Below are 17,777 nucleotides of genomic sequence, written 5' to 3' on the forward strand. Positions count from 1 at the left end.
TGGGAGAAGAAAGAATAACCTGGTAAAGGCCTTCCCAGAGAGGCTCAAGGGATTGGCCCCCAGATCCCAATGTTTTTATCAGGACCTTGATTCTTGACTCAAATAGAGGCTTGCTTGACTCAGAGGCTGGGTCAGGAGTCACCTCCTGGAGTTCTGTTAATGCCTGTTGAAAAACTGAGAGCTGAGTTACATAATTAGTTAATTCCAAGGCTTCAGGGCCTATAACAATGTCTGTGTGTAAGAAAGGCCTTCCATAAATACATTCAAAGGGGGACAGTGCCTCATTGTGGGGGGCAGTTCTAGCCCTCATTAAAGCTATGGGTGCCGCGGCCAGCACAAGCAAGAGTCGCACCTGCACAGGGAGAGAACGGAGCGTCCCCGCTAAGAAAAATAAGAGAGACAAAAGATGGGGTTGAGAGGATCAGACCAAAATGGCTGATGCCTTTCTTTATTGTGCAGCAGTATACACAGGATAATGTACTTGACTTGTGACATTTACAAGATTGTTCTTAATCTCAAGATACAATCACCAGACCCTTACCATTGTGTACAGAACATAATACTTTTTCCTATGAAGTGTTGCAAAAACTAGACATCCTAGAGCCTTAAGGGCTATAAAAATTCTTCAGGGGGGCGGGACAGGGAGCTTAGGAACATGCCTAAGGCTCTGCATAACCTGCCGAGCAGCTCCCAAGACTTAACCCTTCATGGGCAGTCCCCCGCAGCTCCCCTCTCTTTATTTTTTAAAAGCTCCATAAGATGTCGGTGTTGCAACATGTTTTTATGTATCAAAACTCTCATATGTAAAAATTCTTTAACAATGCTACGAATAAGGCAAGGAGCTAAACAAATTACGATAAGTACAACAGTCAGAACCGCGCCCACAGCAATTATGCTTCGCCACAGTGAATGAAGGCTAGGGAAGTTAGAAAATAAATTTTGTAAAAAATTGTTGACAGTATCAGCTATATTCAGAGTAGCTTTTGGAGAATTTTCAATATTAAGAATTTCATTATGCAATTGCAAAAGATCTAGAGAAACATTAGTATCAAACCAAATTCCTTGTAGATGTTTTTTCACCTTATCCCACGGAAAGTCAGATGCATTGTAAGCCTTTTTTGTAACACAAATCCACTTATAATTAGCATGACATTGAATTTTCATGCGAAAACTAGTGCTCTGAACTTGTTCTCCTAGAACTCTAACCACATCATATAAAGCTGATAATCTATCTTCCATTTTTTTATCTATGTCTTCTTGTGTTCCCATTACTTTAGTAACATTATATGACAAGGAATCTACAGTATGAGCAGCTTGAATGGATTGTGCTAAAGATACAGAAGCGGTAACAGCAGTTGCTATAAGGGTGATTAAAGATACTATACCCAGAACAATCAGACTCAAACTTCTTTTAGTGCGGCTAAGAGCCGTGTTAATGCGTTGTAGCAATTCTAAAGCAGTCTCGTCATACCAAGCTTCAGCTATTTCAACAGGTAACATTACAAAAGCAGGTTGTTTTACTATTATAACTTGTTCTCCTTTGGCAACACCTCTAATGCAATTGGTAAGTATGCAATTAGAACAATTTAAATGATAAATATTCAATGACAGTGTTATCTCCACATGGCCTTGTATCAACATGAATGGGTAAGGGACACAAGCTCGGGGATATAAAAACCCCGTAACTCCTACATTACCATATTTACTCCCACTAATATTGGGTTGTAAATATAGACTATTGCCATGACCAAAAGCAGCCAAAAGTTTCCACAGTTCTGTTTGATATACTTGAGCAGTGTTTACAGAGAGAATGGGTGGATGCTGTCCTCGATATTCGGGGAAATCAGGTGTTCCCCCAGGTGCCCAGTCCCATAAAAAGGTGGCATTGGCATTGTTGATGTTGTACACTGATGCAACCCGGGCTCGACATAAAGTCCAAGGAGTGTCTATTCCTATGCCGATGCTTAAATGTTTGTCACAAAACGGAATGTCGAGAGGTCCGGTTCCATCATGGTACGATCTTTTTCCGGTTTTTTCGTCAATGCCAGAAATAGTTACTCGAGGGTAGGATATCTCAGCTGACACCTGTATACAGTGAGGATGTTGTGATTGATAAGAAAAGCACATAGGATATTGTGTAGTAAGACCATAAAAAGAGATATTGGCTTGCTGAGGAGAAATGTGAATGTCTGATTTTCCTCCTAAAAGACTTGTATCGTTGACATAGACAGGTACTATTTCTCTATCCCATCCTAATGATTGAATCATAGGCGGATCAGGAATGTATGCCCAAAAAGCCGCAGCCGCCCCAATTTGTATCCGCTGTAACAACAATAATAACATGATCAGTATGTTTGTAGGTGTCACTGGAGGTTGTACATGAGCCTCATTCCAAGCATATCGCATCAACGCCTCAATCTGCCTTTGGGTAGGCAGCTCACTCGTGGGCTCACCCAATGTCATGCGATGCATTTGATATGTCAGGGAGTTCCTCCGTCGCGCGTACCAGCCTCTCCGGGATCCAGCGCGGCGCTTTGGCATCCTGTGGAAAAACACAAACATGTCCCCGTCCCCATATTAATACAGGGTCTGGCCCATACCACAGATTGGTAAGTGGATCTTTCCATCGTACAAGTGGTTTTTTGCATGAGGACCGTTCTCCCCAAAAGCGCTGGGCTGCTGAATTGCCTTCTGCATCTAAAGTTAAAAAGTTTAGAACAAAAAGAGCATGATTTAAGGCGTTATGCGGTGAGAGACTATACAGTTCATTCCCCTTTTTTAGTTTTAATAATTGATGTTTAAGGCGTTGATGGGCTCGTTCTACAATACCTTGTCCCTGTGGATTATATGGAATTCCTGTTTTATGATGAATTTGGAAAGAAAGACAAAAACGTTGGAAAGAACGGCTAGTATAACCGGGTCCATTATCTATTTTAAGGGTGTGTGGGATTCCTGAAATAGAAAAGCAAAAAAGCAAATGTTGAATACAGTGACGAGTTGATTTTCCAGTATGAAGGGAGGCCATGAGAAAATGAGAAAAGGTGTCGATGGAGACATGAACATATTTAAGACGCCCAAATTGAGAAATGTGAGTGACATCTGTTTGCCAGAGATGATTAGGGCGTAGACTTCGAGGGTTGATACCATATTGAGGGAGAACAAAGAATTGAGGACAGGTAGAGCAAGATTTAACGATTTGTCGTGCAGCTTCACGGGAAATCTTAAATTGTAACCATAAAGAATGACTATTTTGGTGATGTAAGTTATGAGATTTTCGGGCTGCATCGATAGCTGATTGAAAAAATACCTGTTTAGTAAGAACGTCCACAGTGTGGTTGCCTTGTACCAGGGCACCAGGAAGGGTGGAATGTGCACGAATATGCCCAAAGAAACACGGGTATTGGCGACGGTGAAGGGCCTGTTGAATTAATGTAAATAAGTTAAGAACTTCAGGAGAGGTTGTGCCGATAATTGGAACAGTTTCAAGCATCTGTAAGGCACCGACCACATAGGAGCTGTCTGTAAATAAATTGAAGGAAGTGGGTACAGTCAGCAATGCTTGATGAACTGCAAATAATTCCACAACCTGAGCAGAAGAGAAACTGGTATGTGCATAATAGGTTTGATGGCTAATAATTAAAGCTGCAGTACCATTAGAAGATCTGTCTGTAAATATAAGTGTCGCTTCGGGAATGGGTTGTCGGCGAACTATTTTTGGAAAAATAAAGGCATGAGAGCTAGCAAACTGTAACAATTTATCAGAAGGATAATGAGGAGTAATCCGTCCCGGGTAATTTGCGAAAGCTATAGACCAATTATCTGAAAATTGAAAAAGCCAATCTTGTTGTTCCAAAGCATAAGAAGTGGGAAAAGATGGCGGAGGAATAGGACGGCAAGATCACGTTCTCCCTCACAAATTCCTCAAAAGAACATTTCAACGCCGAGCAAACTCCACAAAACAACTTCTGTAGGCTGGCAGAGGACATCAGGCAACCAGAAAAGCAGACCATTGTCTTCAAAAACAGGTAGGAAAAAATATAAAAGACGAAAAAGGAGACAAAGGAGGTGGGGAGGGAGCTCCGTCCCGGGAAGGGAAGCCCGTCCCGGGAAGGGAAGCCTGTCCCGGGAAGGGAATTTTAAGAAGAGAGGTTTCCAAACACCAGGAAACACTCTCCCTGCCGAGTCTGTGGTGAGCCTTGGAAACACAGAGGGCAACATAACAGGAAGGAAAAATAGATAAATAATTAAAACCAAGAGATTACAAGCCCACCAGTAACTCCCCCAGCGGAAAAGCAGCACAGACGCCTGCATCCGCCATTGGGAAGTGGGGGCAGGGCAGGGACGCGCGGGAGGCGTGGGCTGCAGAGCTTTGCAAGAATCGGGCAGGAACGCCCCACGCGCAACCAGAACGATCTAACTTGGGCTAGCAAACCAGACTGTGGGATAGCTACCACGCGAAAAGCTCGAACATAAGACACCGCCAGGACCGAGCACAGAACAAAGGACGGAGCGGAAAAAGCCGGCTGCAGACCATTCCCCACCGGGGACAGGCAGCCAGAGCCGTAAGGACTGGAAAGGGGCAATTGCAGACCCGGAGAGACTTTACTTACCTAACTGCAAGCAGGCTCCTTTGCTAAGACTTCTGGGGGTGCTGGACAGTCACAGTCTGCCTCACGGGGTGCGCCAGCGGTCCACCCAGAGAGCTGAGCGGCAGCAGCGGAAAAGGTGACAAGCCGTGGCGATCGCGCTCGCCAAACTCCTGAGCTACTCGGACCTGGGAAGGGCACAAAGCGCAGTCCCAGCCGCATTTGTGCCTCTGAGGGCTGCCTGAGGGCCGAACCTGAGCGGCTTGGACTGGGGAAGTGCACGCAGCCTAGGGCCGGCCCCAGACCGTTCCCGGCTGAGCATCGTAGAGCCGGAGCGGTTTGTGCGCCGTGAGAAAGGACAGGTCAAGCGGGGCAGAGATACTGTGTGCACACAACAGTGCTATTTGTTTGCAGCATCCTCCCTCCCCACAGCGCGACTGAACTAGTGAGCCTAAAAACCAGCAAACAGAAGAAGTTAAACAGAGGGAACCACCTTGGAAGTGAGCCCACACGGCCCATAACATCAGAGAAGAGCCAGATATATTTTTAATTTTTTAATATTTTTAAAATCATTCTTTTTTTTTTTTTTGCTTTTTGCTTTTTTTTTTCATTTTTTTCCGAGCTTTTTTTTAATTGTTAAGTCTTCTATTTCTCCTCTAATTTTTATTTCTATAACCTAGTATTACTATTTAAAAAAAAAAAAAAGACTTTTTTTTTTTTTTTTTTAAGGCAAACACCATATATACTCTTTGGATGGTTGTTGGTGTTTTGTTTTGTTTTGTTTTTGTTTGTTTGTTTTTTAATAATTCTTTTTTTTTCTTTCTTCCTTTTTCCTTCTGCTTTTCTTTAATATTGTATCTTTGAAAATCCAACCTCTACTCCAGATTTTTAATCTTTGCTCTTAGGTTTTTTTTGTCAATTTTGTACATTTAAAAACCCAAACTTCACTACCCAAGTTTACCTGAGAGCGAGATTACTGGCTTGACCACTCTCTCCTCCTCTGGCCTCTCCTTTTTCTCCACCAGGTGGCCTCTGTCTCTTTTCTCCCCCATCTCTTCTCTATCCAACTCTGTGAATCTGTGTGTTCCAGACAGTAGAGAACACCTAAGGAACTGGTTACTGGCAGGATTTGTCTCTCTCCTACTCATTCCTCTCTCTTATCCTCCTGGTCACCTCTGTCTACTTCCTCCCTCTCCTCTTCCCCATATAACTCTGTAAATACCTCTGAGCGGTCCAGACTATAGAGCGCACATAAGGAAGTGACTACCGGCTAGCTTGCTCTCTCCTCTCTTGATCTCACCGCATCTCATTCCAGTTACCTCTAACTACCCCCTCCATCTTCTCTTCTCCTTGTAACTCAGTGAACCTCTCTGAGTGTCCCTCAATGTGGAGAAACTTTTCATCTTTAACCTAGATGTTTTATCATCGGTGCTGTATAGATGGAGAAGTCTAGAGGCTACTGTAAAAATAAAACTGAAAACCAGAAGCAGGAAGCTTAAACCCAAAGCCTGAAAACATTAGAGAACTCCTGAATTCAGGGAACATTAAGCAATAGGAGCTCATCAAATGCCTTCATACCTACACCGAAACCAAGCTCCACCCAAGGGCCAACAAGTTCCAAAACAAGACATACCACCCAAATTCTCCAGCAACACAGGAACACTCCCCTGAGCCTCAATATACAGGCAGCTCAAAATTATCCCAAAACCTTTGATGTCTCATAACCCATTACGGGTCACTCTACTGCACTCCAGAGAGAAGAAACCCAGCTCCACCCACCAAAACTCCAACACAAGCCTCCCTAACCAAGAAACCTTGACAAGCCACTGATAGAACCCCACCCAAAGTGAGGAAGCTCCATAATAAAGAGAACTCCACAAATTATCAGAATATAAAAAGGCCACCCCAAACGCAGCAATATAACCAAGATGAAGAGACAGAGGAATACTCAGCAGGTAAAGGAACAGGAGAGTTGCTCACCAAACCAAACAAAAGAGGAAGAAGTAGGGAATCTACCGGAGAAGGAATTCCGAATATTGATAGTGAAAATGATCCAAAATCTTGAAATCAAAATGGAAACACAGATAAATAGCCTAGAGACAAGGATTGAGAAGATGCAAGAAAGGTTTAACAAGGACCTAGAAGAAATAAAAAAGAGTCAAAATATAATGAATAACACAATAAATGAGATCAGAAACACTCTGGAGGCAACAAATAGTAGAATAACGGAGGCAGAAGATAGGATTAGTGAAATAGAAGATAGAATGGTAGAAATAAATGAATCAGAGAGGAAACAAGAAAAACGAATTAAAAGAAACGAGGACAATCTCAGAGACCTCCAGGACAATATGAAACGCTCCAACATTCGAATTATAGGAGTCCCAGAAGAAGAAGACAGAAAGAAAGATCATGAGAAAATCCTTGAGGAGATAATAGTTGAAAACTTCCCTAAAATGGGGAAGGAAATAATCACCCAAGTCCAAGAAACACAGAGAGTCCCAAATAGGATAAACCCAAGGCGAAACACCCCAAGACACATATTAATCAAATTAACAAAGATCAAACACAAAGAACAAATATTAAAAGCAGCAAGGGAAAAACAACAAATAACACACAAGGGGATTCCCATAAGGATAACAGCTGATCTGTCAATAGAAACTCTTCAGGCCAGGAGGGAATGGCAAGACATACTTAAAGTGATGAAAGACAATAACCTACAGCCCAGATTACTGTACCCAGCAAGGATCTCATTCAAATACCAAGGAGAAATCAAAAGCTTTACAGACAAGCAAAAGCTGAGATAATTCAGCACCACCAAACCAGCTCTCCAACAAATTCTAAAGGATATCCTCTAGACAGGAAACACGAAAAGGGTGTATAAACCCGAACCCAAAACAATAAAGTAAATGGTAACGGGATTATACCTATCAATAATTACCTTAAACGTAAATGGGTTGAACGCCCCAACCAAAAGACAAAGACTGGCAGAATGGATACAAAAACAAGACCCCTCTATATGCTCCTTACAAGAGACCCACCTCAAAACAAGGGACACATACAGACTGAAAGTGAAGGGCTGGAAAAAGATATACCACGCGAATAGAGACCAAAAGAAAGCAGGAGTGGCAATACTCATATCCGATAAAATAGACTTTAAAACAAAGGCTGTGAAAAGAGACAAAGAAGGCCACTACATAATGATCAAAGGAACAATCCAAGAAGAAGATATAACAATTATAAATATATATGCACCCAATATAGGAGCACCACAATATGTAAGACAAATGCTAACAAGTATGAAAGGGGAAATCAACAATAACACAATAATAGTGGGAGACTTTAATACCCCACTCACACCTATGGACAGATCAACTAAACAGAAAATTAACAAAGAAACGCAAACTTTAAATGATACATTAGATCAGTTAGACCTAATTGATATCTATAGGACATTTCACCCCAAAACAACGAATTTCACCTTTTTTTCAAGTGCTCATGGAACCTTCTCCAGGATAGATCACATCCTGGGCCATAAATCTAAACTTGATAAATTCAAAAAAAATCAAAATCATTCCAAGCATCTTTTCTGACCATAATGCATTAAGATTAGATCTCAATTACAGGAGAAAAACTATTAAAAATTCCAACATATGGAGGTTGAACAACACACTTCTGAATAACCAACAAATCACAGAAGAAATCAAAAAAGAAATCAAAATATGCATAGAAACTAATGAAAAGGAAAACACAACAACCCAAAACCTGTGGGACACTATAAAAGCAGTGCTAAGAGGAAAGTTCATAGCAATACAGGCATACCTCAAGAAACAAGAAAAAAGTCAAATAAATAACCTAACTCTACAACTAAAGCAACTAGAAAAGGAAGAGTTGGAGAACCCCAGAGTTAGTAGAAGGAAAGAAATCTTAAAAATTAGGGCAGAAATAAATGCAAAAGAAACAAAAGAGACCATAGCAAAAATCAACAAAGCCAAAAGCTGGTTCTTTGAAAGGATAAATAAAATTGACAAACCATTAGCCAGACTCATCAAGAAGCAAAGAGAGAAAAATCAAATCAATAAAATTAGAAATGAAAATGGAGAGATCACAACAGACAACACAGAAATACAAAGGATCATAAGAGACTACTATCAGCAGTTGTATGCCAATAAAATGGACAACGTGGAAGAAATGGACAAATTCTTAGAAAAGTACAATTTTCCAAAACTGAACCAGGAAGAAATCGAAAATCTTAACAGACCCATCACAAGCACGGAAATTGATACTGTAATCAGAAATCTTCCAGCAAACAAAAGCCCAGGTCCAGATGGCTTCACAGCTGAATTCTACCAAAAATTTCGAGAAGAGCTAACACCTATCCTACTCAAACTCTTCCAGAAAATTGCAGAGGAAGGTAAACTTCCAAACTCATTCTATGAGGCCACCATCACCCTAATACCAAAACCTGACAAAGATGTCACAAAAAAAGAAAACTACAGGCCAATATCTCTGATGAACATAGATGCAAAAATCCTCAACAAAATTCTAGCAATCAGAATCCAACAACACATTAAAAAGATCATACACCATGACCAAGTGGGCTTTATCCCAGGGATGCAAGGATTCTTCAATATCCGCAAATCAATCAATGTAATTCACCACGTTAACAAATTGAAAAATAAAAACCATATGATTATCTCAATAGATGCAGAGAAGGCCTTTGACAAAATTCAACATCCATTTATGATAAAAACTCTCCAGAAAGCAGGAATAGAAGGAACATACCTCAACATAATAAAAGCTATCTATGACAAACCCACAGCAAACATTATCCTCAATGGTGAAAAATTGAAAGCATTTCCCCTAAAGTCAGGAACAAGACAAGGGTGTCCACTTTCACCGCTACTATTCAACATAGTTCTGGAAGTTTTGGCCACAGCAATCAGAGCAGAAAAAGAAATAAAAGGAATCCAAATTGGAAAAGAAGAAGTAAAACTCTCACTGTTTGCAGATGACATGATCCTCTACATGGAAAACCCTAAAGACTCCACCAGAAAATTACTAGAGCTCATCAATGAATATAGTAAAGTTGCAGGATATAAAATCAACACACAGAAATCCCTTGCATTCCTATACACGAATAATGAGAAAGTAGAAAAAGAAATTAAGGAAACAATTCCATTCACCATTGCAACGAAAAGAATAAAATACTTAGGAATATATCTACCTAAAGAAACTAAAGACCTATATATAGAAAACTATAAAACACTGATGAAAGAAATCAAAGAGGACACTAATAGATGGAGAAATATACCATGTTCATGGATTGGAAGAATCAATATAGTGAAAATGAGTATACTACCCAAAGCAATTTACAAATTCAATGCAATCCCTATCAAGCTACCAGCCACATTTTTCACAGAACTAGAACAAATAATTTCAAGATTTGTATGGAAATACAAAACACCTCGAATAGCCAAAGCAATCTTGAGAAAGAAGAATGGAACTGGAGGAATCAACTTGCCTGACTTCAGGCTCTACTACAAAGCCACAGTCATCAAGACAGTATGGTACTGGCACAAAGACAGACATATAGATCAATGGAACAAAATAGAAAGCCCAGAGATAAATCCACACACATATGGACACCTTATCTTTGACAAAGGAGGCAAGAATATACAATGGAGTAAAGACAATCTCTTTAACAAGTGGCGCTGGGAAAACTGGTCAACCACTTGTAAAAGAATGAAACTAGATCACTTTCTAACACCGCACACAAAAATAAACTCAAAATGGATTAAAGATCTAAATGTAAGATCAGAAACTATAAAACTCCTAGAGGAGAACATAGGCAAAACACTCTCCGACATAAATCACAGCAGGATCCTCTATGATCCACCTCCCAGAATTCTGGAAATAAAAGCAAAAATAAACAAATGGGATCTAATTAAAATTAAAAGCTTCTGCACAACAAAGGAAAATATAAGCAAGGTGAAAAGACAGCCTTCTGAATGGGAGAAAATAATAGCAAATGAAGCAACTGACAAACAACTAATCTCAAAAATATACAAGCAACTTATGCAGCTCAACTCCAGAAAAATAAACGACCCAATCAAAAAATGGGCCAAAGAACTAAATAGACATTTCTCCAAAGAAGACATCCGGATGGCTAACAAACACATGAAAAGATGCTCAACATCACTCATTATTAGAGAAATGCAAATCAAAACCACAATGAGGTACCACTTCACACCAGTCAGAATGGCTGCGATCCAAAAATCTGCAAGCAATAAATGCTGGAGAGGGTGTGGAGAAAAGGGAACCCTCCTACACTGTTGGTGGAAATGCAAACTAGTACAGCCACTATGGAGAACAGTGTGGAGATTCCTTAAAAAATTGCAAATAGAACTACCTTATGACCCAGCAATCCCACTTCTGGGCATACACACCGAGGAAACCAGAATTAAAAGAGACACATGTACCCCAATGTTCATTGCAGCACTGTTTATAATAGCCAGGACATGGAAACAACCTAGATGTCCATCAGCAGATGAATGGATAAGAAAGCTGTGGTACATATACACAATGGAGTATTACTCAGCTGTTAAAAAGAATTCATTTGAATCAGTTCTGATGAGATGGATGAAACTGGAGCCGATTATACAGAGTGAAGTAAGCCAGAAAGAAAAACACCAATACAGTATACTAACACATATATATGGAATTTAGGAAGATGGCAATGACGACCCTGTATGCAAGACAGGGAAAGAGACACAGATGTGTATAACGGACTTTTGGACTCAGAGGGAGAGGGAGAGGGTGGGATGATTTGGGAGAATGACATTCTAACATGTATACTATCATGTGAATTGAATCGCCAGTCTATGTCTGATGCAGGATGCAGCATGCTTGGGGCTGGTGCATGGGGATGACCCAGAAAGATGTTATGGGGAGGGAGGTGGGAGGGGGGTTCATGTTTGGGAATGCATGTAAGAATTAAAGATTTTAAAATTAAAAAAATAAAAAACTAAAAGGATAAAAAAAAAAGAAGAGGTGGCAAGAACACACAGAAGAACCATATAAAAAAGATATAAAGCATAAGGAATACAAATGAAAGGGGGTTCCATACCAAAATATTGGATGGCCTCATGACGTCCTTTTGCTACAATTTTTGCAACAAGCTCATAGTAAGGGAGCAGATGTTTAGTTGGAGTAGCAGATAGATATATCCATCGCAAAGGTTTATCTTGATAAAGTACCCCTGTGGGTGCTCGAGGGGTAGGAAGTATATACAAACCCCATGATCGTTGGTAATCACAATAAGTAATCTGTTGTTGTCTAATAGCTTCTTCTATTGATTGTAAGGCTGATCGTCCTTTTAAAGAAAGTGTTCGGGGTGATGCAGGGTCAGAGTCACCTTTAAGGATATCAAATAATGGTTGCAAGGTGTAGGTGGGTAATTTTAAATAAGGGCGTATCCAATTAATGTCTCCTAGAAGTTTTTGAAAATCATTTAGAGTTTTTAAATGGTCAGTCTGTAATTTTACTAATTGGGTATTATAAACACGAGGATATAAGGAGAAACCCAAATAATTATAGGGAAAGTGAGTTTGAATTTTTTCATCAGCAATGACAAGACCATTAAGACTTAAGTGTTTTTTTAGAATAGAAAAAGCTTGATACAATAGATGTTCGTCAGCATGAGCTAGTAATAAATCATCCATATAATGAACTAAATACAACTGAGGAAAAGGTTGACGAACGGGAGCTAATGCTGTAGCAACAAATTTTTGACACAGCGTAGGGCTATTAGTCATTCCTTGTGGGAGGACTCTCCATTGATAGCGTTGCATAGGTTCTTTAAAATTAACAGAGGGCAAACTAAAGGCAAATCTTTTACAATCTTGGGGTGCAAGAGGAATAGTGTAAAAACAATCTTTTAAATCTATAATAATGATATAGGATTTGTCAGGTATAGCAGAAGGAGTGGGCAATCCAGGTTGTAGGGCTCCCATATGCATCATCGTTTCATTTACCTTACGAAGGTCTTGTAGCAATATCCATTTTCCAGACTTCTTTTTAATAACAAAAATTGGGGAATTCCACGCAGAGGTAGAGGGTTCAATATGCCCAAGTCTCAGCTGTTCCTGCACCAGCTGTTGTGCGGCAAAAAGTTTCTCTTGTGTTAGGGGCCACTGATCGACCCATACCGGTTCCTCAGATTTCCAATCAATAGGATCGGCATGTGTCACAGGAGAATCAGAGGTCCCTAGGGAAAACACCCCAAGCCCTTTCGACTTTGATTAGATTTTAAATCAAGGGGTAAAATGATACCTTGATGTTGTTTGCCTAAACCTTGGTTTGGGAGTAAGCCCTGATCTAACATCAAATCTGTTACGGTGGATGAAGGACTATATAAATAAACATTATATATTTTATAATATATATAACATATTAAGCAAAATTTGCTTAATATATCACGCCCCCATAGATTAACTGGAAGATGGGGCAGAATATAAGGTTTAAATTGTCCTGTATGGCCATCTTTATCCCTCCAAGTAAGAAGGGACGAACTTTGTTCTGGATTGGTAGTTTGGCCAATACCCTGAAGAGTGGAAATAGCTATTTGTTTAGGCCATGTAGTAGGCCAGTATTTTTCAGAAATAACGCTAATATCGGCCCCTGTATCAAGCACTCCGCAGAAAAGCTTACCATTAATGCATAGCTCAAGTTCTGGTCGTGCCTCGGTAACATTTTGCACCCAATAGGCGTCAGAGGACCCGAAACCTTTATCTTGACGGTCTCGGTTAATTGGTCTTCCTTGTATAACTAATGGAACTAAAAGGAGTTGAGCTATACGTTGTCCTGCATTGATTACAATAATTTTGTTAGGAGCGGAGGCTAATATTTTTATCTCTCCTGTATAATCAGAGTCAATCACACCAGGATGAATAAGTATTCCCTTTAAAGACGCACTGCTGCGCCCCAAAAGCAGTCCAGCTGTTCCTGGAGGTAAAGGCCCAAACACTCCTGTGGCAAGGGTTTGAACCCCCATCTCGGGGGTTAATACTGTGTAGGAGGTGGCACAGAGGTCCAATCCCGCGCTGCCTCTTGTGGCTCGGCAGAGGTCTGCAATGGTTCTTTGGGAACCTGCAGTGTTGCCCCATAACATTGTTTCGGGGCCAGGGGCTGGCCCCTCACCCAGTTTCCCGAAACCGGGGGTAAAGGATTACCTTGAACATCCGTTTTAGAACGACAATCCCGGGCCCAGTGCTTCCCCTTTTTGCATCGTGGGCACAAATTAGGAGTGTTGACAGGGGTTTGTTGTTTTTGGGGGCACACTGCAGCCCGATGGCCAGGTTGACCACAAACAAAGCAACCCGAATTACCTGACTTTTGACATCTTTTCTTGTTCCTGGCTTGCTGCTGAAAAAGTACCTCTTTAATGCTTTTTCCTTGTAATGCTGTTGCCATAGCAATGCCTTGCATGTAGGAGGGTCCAATGTCAGCACAAATGCGAATAAAGTCGGACAGATCTCCCTTTTTTCGATAAGGTCGTAAAGCAGCTTGACAGGCTGTTAGTGTTTTCAAAAGCCAATTGTTTTGCTAATACCATCCCAGCCTTTTCATCTGACATTATCTTACCTATAGTATCTAAGAGCCATGCCACGAAGTCCTGATAAGGCTCATCAGGTCCCTGTCGGACTTTTGAAAGATCTTCTGTCTTAGTACTGGAGCTAGGAAGTTTTTTCCATGCCTGCCGAGCCACATTTGATATTTGTGCATATGCACCAGGTAAGAAATTGAGTATTAGTAGCTTGGAAAGCGCCTTCACCAGTCAACATTTTGTAAGAGGTCTGTATACCTTGCTGCCGATTAACATCGGCTATACGAGCACACTGTTCAACATATTCAGATTTCCATAGTAAATAATCTCCCCCTGAGAGACAGGCCCTAGCTATTTGTTTCCAATCATTTGGGGGTAGATTTTGAGTACCCAAATTTTCTATCATAGCAATAGTGAATGGAGCGGTAGGACCGTATTGTGAGCAAGCAATCTTTAACTCTTTTAGTTGTTTGAAAGGCAGTGCTTCATAAAAACGCTGGTTGTTATTTTCAAAGACAGGAAAAGCAAGAGAAAAATCGGAGACAAACTCACCAAGTCGTTGTGCTTGCCTCAATGCCTTCTGCAGCGGAGACACAATCTCAGATGGAGGAGGAGGCCCCGGAGGGGGATCGAGACCAGCCACAACGGAAGGAGCATAGGCAGGGGGAAGAGGTGGAGCAGAAGGTTTAGAATTGTTACTAGGAAGCTTAATTCCTGAGTTCTGTAAAGCAACAGTGAGGTTTTTTAAACATTCAACCAAATCATCTTTAGATGTTGATGCCCCCTTTTCTTGTGCCAAAAAACCCCAATCCTCTTGATGGTATTTAGCAGCTTCTTCGTCTAACTCCGCCTCATCTGTGGATGAAAGTGAATCATCATTATCCGTAGGACGCGATAATTTAAAAAACGGAGGGTCGCCTTCAACTCCCTCGGGAACAGCATACCTGGGTTCCAAATCAGGAACATGGAGAGGATTTTTTTCCTGTTTTAATAAATTTCCTAAACGTTTTAATTCATCATTATCAAAATCCAGGCAATCACGAATTAGTGTCCAAAAGGATAAAGTTTCAACAGGGACTTTTTCAGGGCCATGTAGAGTATAATGAGTCCGAATTTGTTCCCCTACCTTCTTCCATGTCTCTAAATTTACTGTGCCTTCTCTGGGGAACCAAGGGCAAACTTCCTCAATAAATGAAAGAAAATTGATTAATTTAGGTTTGGAAACAGTAATTCCCCGATGTTTTAACATTACAGATAACATATGTACAAACAATTGACGACTATGCGTCTGTCCCTTTATACTCTCAACTATATACCTTACTACTCCTTAATTTAAATCACTTGTATACTTATATACTCACTCTTTTCGGCTAATAAGAGTAGTGGCGAGGAAAACTGTCGAACAGCCCGTTGGGCGCCACCTGCCGCGGCCAGCACAAGCAAGAGTCGCACCTGCACAGGGAGAGAACGGAGCGTCCCCGCTAAGAAAAATAAGAGAGACAAAAGATGGGGTTGAGAGGATCAGACCAAAATGGCTGATGCCTTTCTTTATTGTGCAGCAGTATACACAGGATAATGTACTTGACTTGTGACATTTACAAGATTGTTCTTAATCTCAAGATACAATCACCAGACCCTTACCATTGTGTACAGAACATAATACTTTTTCCTATGAAGTGTTGCAAAAACTAGACATCCTAGAGCCTTAAGGGCTATAAAAATTCTTCAGGGGGGCGGGACAGGGAGCTTAGGAACATGCCTAAGGCTCTGCATAACCTGTCGAGCAGCTCCCAAGACTTAACCCTTCACGGGCAGTCCCCCGCATATGGGTAGAATTTTAATCCAGTTGTCCTGCATCTCTTGAGTTAATTTGCGCAGTCATTATCTTTTTTTCAAACTTTCCTGAGTTTGGGGGTCTCCAGGAACAGTGTAAGTAATATTCTATTCCTAGAGATTTTGACACCCCTTGAGTTAGAGCAGCTTTAAAGGCGGAGCCATTGTCACTCTGAAGGCTCCATGGCAGCCCAAACCTGGGAATAATTTCATGGATTAAAATTCTTGTAACCTCCTTAGCCTGTTCACATGACAGGGAAAAGTCTGAATCCATTCAGTAAAAGTATCCACCCAAACTTTTAAGCAAGAATGTCCACTTGCTTTTGGCATATGAGTAAAATCAATTTCCCAGTCCTCTCCAGGATATTTTCTACTTTATTGGAACCCAGATTTTTCTAGCTTTTCAGTCTTTGGGTTATTTTTCTGACAAACCTCACATCTTTTGATAATTTTCTTTAAAGTTTTTGTTATGTTTTTACCTTCAAACAAATGACAAGCCATCTGGTAAGTACTCTCAACACCTAAATGAAAGCTCTGGTGCAAACCCTTAAGAATTTTCCATTGAGCATTTTCAGGAATTATTAATCGTCCATCCTCAGACTGTAACCATCCTTTATTAGTAATCTTTGCTCCTCTTTTCTCATATCTTTCTAATTCTTCCTCAATATATTGTGGTTTTTCCTGTTCCACAGGTCCTGTCCAGATCAAAGCCATCTGCAGTGAATGAGGTTTCGTAAAGTGCCCCTTTTCTGGCTTGACAGCCAGCCAGCTACTTCTTTAGGACAATATATAGCAGTTAAAAGCAGTTAAAAGTCTCTCAGTCTCTCTGAAATGCTTAATAGGTTCTCCAGTTGCCATTTTAAACTTTCTTTCCATATTGCAGCTTGCATGTAAAGTCAAATAAGCATACTTAGAATCAGTGTAGGTATTTACTCACTGCCCTTTGCTTAACTCTAGAGCTCAGGTAAGAGCCGCAAGCTCCACTAGCTGAGCACTCATTCCCTGGGGGAGAGATTTTGCTACTAAAACCTGTTCAGCCATCACCACAGGGTAACCTGCTTTACGCTTCCTGTCCCGAACAAAAGAACTGCCATCTGTAAATATTTCCATGTCAGGATTGTCTAATGGAGTATCCATCAGATCTTCCCAAGCTGCATAGTTTAAAGTTAGAAATTGAAAACAATCATGATCAGGTGTTTTGTTTTCCTTCTCAGGAAGGAAAGTGGCAGGATTTAAGTTTCTACAAACTTTAAGCTAAGTTATTGATCCTTCTAACAATGACTGATATTTAAGAAGCCAACTGTCTGTCATCCAAGTATTAACCTTAGAGTTTAAGAATACACTCCTATAGGCTGCTGGTGAGGCTTTTGGGGTTGTGTCAAAACTCCCAAGGCCATACCTTTTCTTTCAGCAACAAACAAATTAAATTCTGACCCTGTGGGCAAGCTCAAAGAAGGAGCTTGCAGGAGAGCAGTCTGAAGAGCCTTAAAAGCCTTTTGAGTCTCTGGGGACCAAACCAGCTTGTCAGTTTGGGCCTGCTGAGTTTCATTTATAAATTTATATAAAAGCTGGGCAAGTTCCCCATAACCCGGACTCCAAATGCAGCAGTAGCCTGTGATTCCTAAAAATCCTCTCAGTTGTCTTAAAGTCATAGGTAGGGGATCATTTAGTATAGGTGTAGTTCTCAGGACCTATGGCCCTAGTCCCTTCTGATATGATTAGGCCCAGATATTTAGCAGATTGTTGACAGAGCT

The 17,777-nt window shown here is 40.8% G+C and overlaps 1 protein-coding gene across 1 annotated transcript; it reads right to left on the reverse strand.

Annotated features, from left to right (window-relative positions):
- Nucleotides 1-408: 408 nt before the first annotated feature.
- LOC138425581 (endogenous retrovirus group K member 13-1 Env polyprotein-like) lies at nt 409-15,727 on the reverse strand. The gene is made up of 3 exons (XM_069563626.1): nt 15,552-15,727; nt 14,743-14,770; nt 409-2,542 (listed from the first exon to the last, which is right to left on the reverse strand). The coding sequence occupies exon 3, from the start codon at nt 2,539-2,541 to the stop codon at nt 706-708; it is 1,836 nt and encodes a 611-aa protein (XP_069419727.1). The 5' UTR covers nt 2,542; nt 14,743-14,770; nt 15,552-15,727; the 3' UTR covers nt 409-705.
- Between the last annotated feature and the right edge of the window lie 2,050 nt (nt 15,728-17,777).

Source organism: Ovis canadensis, chromosome 20, assembly GCF_042477335.2.
Source record: "Ovis canadensis isolate MfBH-ARS-UI-01 breed Bighorn chromosome 20, ARS-UI_OviCan_v2, whole genome shotgun sequence".
NCBI classification, from domain to species: domain Eukaryota; kingdom Metazoa; phylum Chordata; class Mammalia; order Artiodactyla; family Bovidae; genus Ovis; species Ovis canadensis.

Excerpts from the sequence above, each read along its gene's own strand:
- LOC138425581 (XM_069563626.1), bottom strand. The coding sequence starts at position 2,541 with ATGCCAAAGCGCCGCGCTGGATCCCGGAGAGGCTGGTACGCGCGACGG.